Here is a 6699-nt window from a genome sequence, read left to right as displayed (position 1 = left end):
TACCTCTTTTGTAGTTTTGTATGTACTTGTTGGTGACATACTGGGTTCCTGGAATTTAAGTTTAATTTGTCCTTTTGTTGAACTATTTTTATATAAACAAATTGAATGTTTGGTTTGTTTTCTTCTGAGGTTAATATGCATATGCACCAAGTCCAGTTAATCACGATTAGCTTGTAATCATGATTAAAATATCTCGATTAAGATAATTTGCAATGCGCCAGCACTGTTGAGGAACTTGATCACAATTAAAGTTAACCGGCCAATTGTGGTGGGTTAAATATTTAATCATGATCAAGAAGGTTATGTTTGTATTTTGTTTTGGAATTTTTATTAAAATGGAAATTGAAGACCAAATTATACTTGATGATGATTATGATGTAATGGATATTATTAATGATGGCTTTCCGAGAGCCAGACCTCAGAGACCTAATTATTTTGATTCAATAGATGATTTGGGTTTCTTTAGAAGATTCCGTCTTACTAAACCCACTGCGGAAGCACTATTGGGAGAAATACAACACACAATGGAATTTTATAATAACTTGTAAGTACCATGTACCTACATACTATATTAGCCTCATTTTATTTCTTAATATGTCTTACTTTTAGAAATAATCAAGTATCCCCTATGAACCAACTACTAACTACTTTAAGGTTTTACGCCTCAAATGGGCATCAAATTGGTATTGGAGATCTTATGGGGATCCACCAAACCACAGCATGCAGAATCATATCAAGGGTCAGTAGAACCATTGCTATGTTGAGGCCCAACTATATTCAAATGCCAGAAAACCATGCTCAGCTTCTGCATACTCAACAAGAGTTTTATCACAGGGCAAGATTCCCCCGGGTGGTGGGGTGCATTGATTGCACACACATTAAAATAAATTCACCAGGTAGGTGTTACAGCTGGTAATTAAATTGACTTAGTTTACATGCCTTACACACTTTCAAGTTGACCTCATCTTAGAAGTAGCTTTTTTTAAATATATCTAAACCTAAACTAACCTACCTCATCGCTTTCCAAGACACTATTATATTCTATCTCCTGATCCTAGGAATAAAAATTTTTATATTTTCCAGGTGGTGAAGATCCTGAAATTTTTCGTAACAGAAAAGGGATATTTTCTATAAATACGCAAGTTGTGGGAAATGCAAATTTGGAAATAACGGATATTGTTGCTAGGTGGCCAGGTTCTGTTCATGATGCTACAATATTTAATAATTCATCAATACTTGCCCGACTAGAAAACCAGGAATTTGGGAATGGCATTATTTTGGGTAGGTACATTTAGTGCTGCTTTGGAATACCTTTACCAAACTTAACAGAGATTCACTAGATTCATTTCACATAATAAATAATACCGATACTACTTGAAAACATTTTTCAAACCTACTAAGCATCCTCTCCAAGTTTATCACCACATGCTTTTAAATATAAATACTTACTTAATTTTATTTTCAGGAGATAGTGGCTATGCTCTAAGGCCCTTTTTATTAACACCCTTACTAAATCCTGTCAACCAAGCAGAGCAAAGGTATAATGAATCTCTTATACGTACCAGGAACTGCATTGAACGACTTTTTGGTTGCTGGAAAAGACGCTTTCCAGTTCTTGCATATGGTATGAGATGCCACACTGACAATGTAATGGCCATTATAGTAGCAACAGCAGTGCTGCACAACATATGTAGAAGAATGGGTGAAGATTTGCCACCTGCTCCTGAAGATATTGATGAAGACATGTTGGAATATTTAATAGAGCAAGATAATGTACCACATGTACCTTTTGTTAATAATGTTAATAATATACTTAACTATCGTCAGCAAATAATAAATACTTATTTTGCTCGATTGAATTAATTCAGTGCTCAATATAATATCTTAACTCAATTCCCAGAATAGTTTTATTTATCATGAATACATTTATTTATAAAAGTAACCACACAACATATTGTTCTAATTCAGACATAAAAACAAATAAGACTGCTATACACTAATCTGCTCCTTTTTTTTCTTTTCAACTTTCAACTTGAGAATCTCAATTTCCAATTTGTTTTTTATTTTTTGGAAATGTAATTCTTCGTTTATTTGCTCAATTTGCTTGTCCACTAAAATGGCACGCCGGTCCAAAAGTATGTCGTATTTTTTGGCAATATTTGAAGATGACAGAATTTTGACTCCTTGTCTTTTCGGTTGTGTTGTTTCTACTGCTTTCTAAAAATTAAACAAAATCCAATTGCCACAAGTTGTAGATGATCAACAATATTGAACCACATATGAAAGACCAAAACCATAAACAATCTATTTTTTATAAACTACATGGAAAGTCCACACCTGGCTAGGATAATCTCGAGATGGCCTTTCATATTTTATCTTATAATTAAGTTAAATTTCATGGATAAATAATATAAAAAAATGATATACCTACCTTTCTTTTTTTCCCTCTTAAATGTGGTGGAACAAGAGCTTGATCTTTAGGTTTTTGCAAATCAGTGCCCTTTTTCCAGTTGGGTTCTTCTGCATTATCAATACTCTACAAATGTAGAAGGTTATGATTTTGTTAACGTTACAATTGTTTTTTGCCTAATGTTGAAATTAGATTATTGAAATTATCATAATTTTAAAATTACATTACAGGTAGACATTATAAGAAAAATTAATAGAAGTTATATACAGGTAAGTACTTACTTTACTACTAGTGCTGGTAGAGGGTTCTTGATCACAAATGTCATAATTTCTCTCAGTCTTACAACTTTCTACATATTTCTAAAAACAGGATGAAATTACAGCTAAAATATCTGTGTGTGTTAGCCATTTGGTATGATTTCAGAATTAGTTTAAAATATATAAAAACAAACCTCTGTTTCGAATTCATAAGCTGTAGTCTGATTATCTTCTGGGACAACCCATACCATATCATCCTAAAAGGAAAAGGAAGTTACTTGGGGGAACAACATTAGCGTCAAGGCTGTTATAGGGTTGCTATATTGCTTAAACTTACCTCTATGTCAGACACCATTACTCCTTTTGCTACATTAAACTCAGCAGTTGGCTCTGTAGCTTGTTGAGAAGTTGTCTTCAGAAAAGTGTTGTCGCAATCGAAATTGTTAGTAAGACCCTCAACACTCTTCTTATTCATGATTGAAAGTAGCAATTCATCCGCTGGATCTATTTTTATCTTGGTTTCAGGACCCCCTCCAGTTCTTAACCGAAGCTGACTTTCTTTTGCTTTTAACCTTCTTACCTCCCTCTTTCGGTTCTCATATAAACGTTTAAGGGATTCTTTGTCACGAAATATCCCCCATGTACTAGTAGCATTAAAGTCATTTTCGACTTTGCGCCAAACTTTTGTTCGGTCTTCCACAGAAGTCCTATCTGTTTTTTTATCCTCCAGGATTGTACCATATTTTTTTGAAATGATTTCCATGAGATGTAACCGTTCAGCCAACACAAAGTTTGGAGTTCTTTTCTTTTTAGCATCTAATATGTTTTCCTCTTCTTCAAACTCCATAATGGCGAAGTGTTTTTTCTGATGATGAGCAAAAGTGAACTGAAAAAAAGTCCGCGGACAAACAACAAAAAAACATAACCACAACTATCAATCTGTTTGGTTTCCCAGGCTGCCGGCACGAATTTTTGCACCTGAGCTATGTTGCCAAGTCGAGTTTTCAATTTCACCCTGATTACAAAACCCACATATCCTTTTAGTTGGTGCATAGGCTGTTTTATATAATCACGGTTATCTGGTTAATCACGATCACCTAATCATGCCTAACAGTTAAAATGGTGCATATCACCATAAGTCTTGGTTTGAAGGAGACAAGCATTATTCGAAATTTGCCGCACGTGGTTTAACTGGTTGCACAATTATGTTGCTTGTAAAAGTCAAGTTACTTGAGTCCGTTGAAAGGTTGTTTTGATGAGTGATTTGTTAGCTGGTGTTTTTGAAATTGAGCTATTGTTGCACCTGGCTAGATTGTCGTCATGACGTGTGACCCGATTTCGCCCAAGAAGTCTGCTGCTAACTTCATTCATATTTTACTTTTGACTGTCAACCGATGTGGAATTTAATTGACATCCAAGAAGAAGTAGATATAAGGAAGGGACCTAGTTTTGGACATAGGACCTTTATTGGGGCTTAAAACTTAAACGACCTTAATTTGGATTTAACGTTAAACTTTGACTCGTGGAACTACCTAGTCCGGGACGATTGACTGAATGAACTTCTTCAATTCCTAACCGCATTCCACGGATATAGTCCTTTTATTATTCTCCTGACAAGTAGGGAGCCTCATGTGCTGCTAATTTATTTCATTATTTTCTATAAACCAAAGATTTGCGGGTAATTTTTTTCATATAATCTCGAATTCCAAATATAGATCATTGTATTTCATTTTCAACAATCAGCTTTATTTCTAAAGATACCTCAACCTATTTCTATACCTTTCCTAGTTTAGGTTAAAAAAGTGAGTGGCGCCCAATTTGGAAATTGAAAGCATACAAAATTTCTTTACATATTAAACATATCAAAATCTTGCAACGAACCCTGACAACACACATTAACATGATGAGTTCAGTCGGAGCTCAAAAAAATTGACCTTTCAGGTTACAAAAGCTTCGTATTAACTATTATGAACAATTATTGTTGCTGTATGTAGGATGAGGTTACTATTGTGAAAGCCTTTGTGACACTCACTCTTTGGAGGCACAATCATGAACAAACAATTAGGAAATGGGTCAAATATGATAAAACAGAGCACGGCCTATATGATATTTGTTTACAGCTGGTCTGTAAACAAACTCCTTTTAGAATTTGACATGGCTGCAGCTGTCAGAGATTTTCGTCTTCTATTTGATACGCTTCCAGGTGTAGTACTCTGGAGTTCCTTAATGGTTCCCACTTCGGGAGAGTTTGGATAGAGGTTTCGTCTTCTGTTCAACAGAATATGCACGTGTCTATTTTCCCGATAGGTCTCCTGTTAGTATTCTTAGATTCTTGTCCCAATAATTGGTTTTGCCCCCTGTAATGGTACAACAGAAGGGTTTAGTTCCCATGAAGGGCTGGTCTGCCCCTCTTGTCTACCTCCTTTAATTTTTCTAGGCAACCAGAAGATTCTTTATTTAGATAGACCTCACAACTCCTAGAGCAGCCCTCTAACAAGGATTTTCCAATAGATTTAAACATGCTTTTTGGGTAAAAATGTACATTTTATTACCCTATTTTTTATACATTACGCAATTCGTTTGATTTTAAGTTTTTTTTTATAGCAAACGATTTATTTATATTTTTTCTTTTAAATAATTTCTAGGAAGATCAATTTACTTATTTTTTTTGTATCTTTTATGTTTTAGACGTTTGTAGAATTCTTTTGAGATATTCTTTATTCATATACAAGGAGTTTTGTAGCGCAATTTAGCTCAGTTTATAATAAATAGTCGTAGTTAACAAAACGAATTAACAAAATAATCGAAGAATTTAAATAAAGTTAGTTAAGTGATAGTGAATTATAAGTTAGTATAGTGTATAGTGTTTAGATAAATTAAGAATGTAAGAGACAGTGTTTATTAATTAACCCCACGAATTGAAATCGTTATTGGTTCGAAAAAGGCTTCTATTGTGATAAACATAAGATAGTAAGCGATTGAATAAATGTCTCGGTGGCTGAAAAAAAGGCTGTATGTCAATAATGGCTTCTTCTAATAATATATAGGGTGTTTCAAAAAAGGTGATTTATATCTAGGATAGAAAATTGTATACGAATATATTATGGAAGTTGATACATCCCATGAATGATTTGTTTTTCTATCTGACTCTCATAGAGTGCGCTAGTTACATAGATCCTAGAAAGTAGTACTGAACATAACTTCTTTTAGGTTAGATTTATTCAAGTTCACGGGTATGAAGCCAGTTATAAATGAATTATTTTAATGGTTCATAATTGTTTATTTTCACTAACATTGCTAATGAAATTAAGTGTTATCACCATTGAGCTACGTTTTTGAAAATATTTTAAGCAAATAGAGCTATAAATATAGTAACATAACCAATATATTATTCTCATAAAACTGAAGGATGCATTGAAATTCAATGAAACCTTTTTTTTACAAATTCTGTCAAGTCCAAATAAATATATATATATCTCATTACTTCATCCGCCACTGAAGACACAATATCGAACATATACACACACACATTCGTGTTCAAGATAGCAAATAATCGCCCTATACAAACTTAATATCCCGCATGGTAGACAGGAACATATATACAGGACAATAAAGCAATAAACGAAGCGTAGGAGTAGATTGTAGTTGGCTTGGCCTCCGGTGATTATATCGGCTGTCAAGTGTTGACAGTTGAAGCTCGGTTGGAGTCCCGGATTAAAGTCGAAGGACCATAAACGGTTCGAGTTTCATATCCATCAACACATATGCCCCTAATAGGGCTTTTAATGTTTTATGTTGTGGCATATATCTTTTTTTTTTAGAGTTTTAGTTTTAAGAACATAATTATTAAGTAATAACTAAACTAGCGATTAAAGAATAGATTATGTGTATCGATTTACTAGAACTTTTATTTTGTAAAATCCAATGAATCCTCGTAATAATAGTCCAGTGAATAACTTACGAGGTTTGTCCATAAAACAAGGTTACCAACGAATTTGAATGATGCATTTTGGGAAGCTGAGACCTTCCTCT

At 33.8% G+C, this 6699-nt stretch overlaps 2 protein-coding genes across 3 annotated transcripts; one reads left to right on the top strand and one right to left on the bottom strand.

Moving 5' to 3' along the window:
• Window positions 1-245: 245 nt before the first annotated feature.
• On the top strand, window positions 246-1940 carry LOC130903749 (putative nuclease HARBI1). Of its 2 annotated transcripts, none has more exons than XM_057816003.1 (4): window positions 246-544; window positions 655-896; window positions 1084-1281; window positions 1466-1940. In XM_057816003.1, the coding sequence occupies exons 1-4, from the start codon at window positions 288-290 to the stop codon at window positions 1861-1863; spliced, it is 1095 nt and encodes a 364-aa protein (XP_057671986.1). In that variant the 5' UTR covers window positions 246-287; the 3' UTR covers window positions 1864-1940. The 2 variants fall into 2 exon arrangements, with proteins under 2 accessions (XP_057671986.1, XP_057671985.1); XM_057816002.1 differs by having other exon boundaries at window positions 610-896.
• Window positions 1941-1989: 49 nt separating this feature from the next.
• Window positions 1990-3514, bottom strand: LOC130904273 (uncharacterized). The gene is made up of 5 exons (XM_057816938.1): window positions 3005-3514; window positions 2862-2924; window positions 2692-2769; window positions 2432-2536; window positions 1990-2217 (listed from the first exon to the last, which is right to left on the bottom strand). Exons 1-5 carry the CDS (start codon window positions 3512-3514, stop codon window positions 1990-1992), a joined length of 984 nt encoding a protein of 327 aa, XP_057672921.1.
• Between the last annotated feature and the right edge of the window lie 3185 nt (window positions 3515-6699).

This window comes from Diorhabda carinulata, chromosome 2 (genome assembly GCF_026250575.1).
Source record: "Diorhabda carinulata isolate Delta chromosome 2, icDioCari1.1, whole genome shotgun sequence".
NCBI lineage: Eukaryota > Metazoa > Arthropoda > Insecta > Coleoptera > Chrysomelidae > Diorhabda > Diorhabda carinulata.
This window is presented reverse-complemented; position numbering and strand designations above follow the sequence as displayed.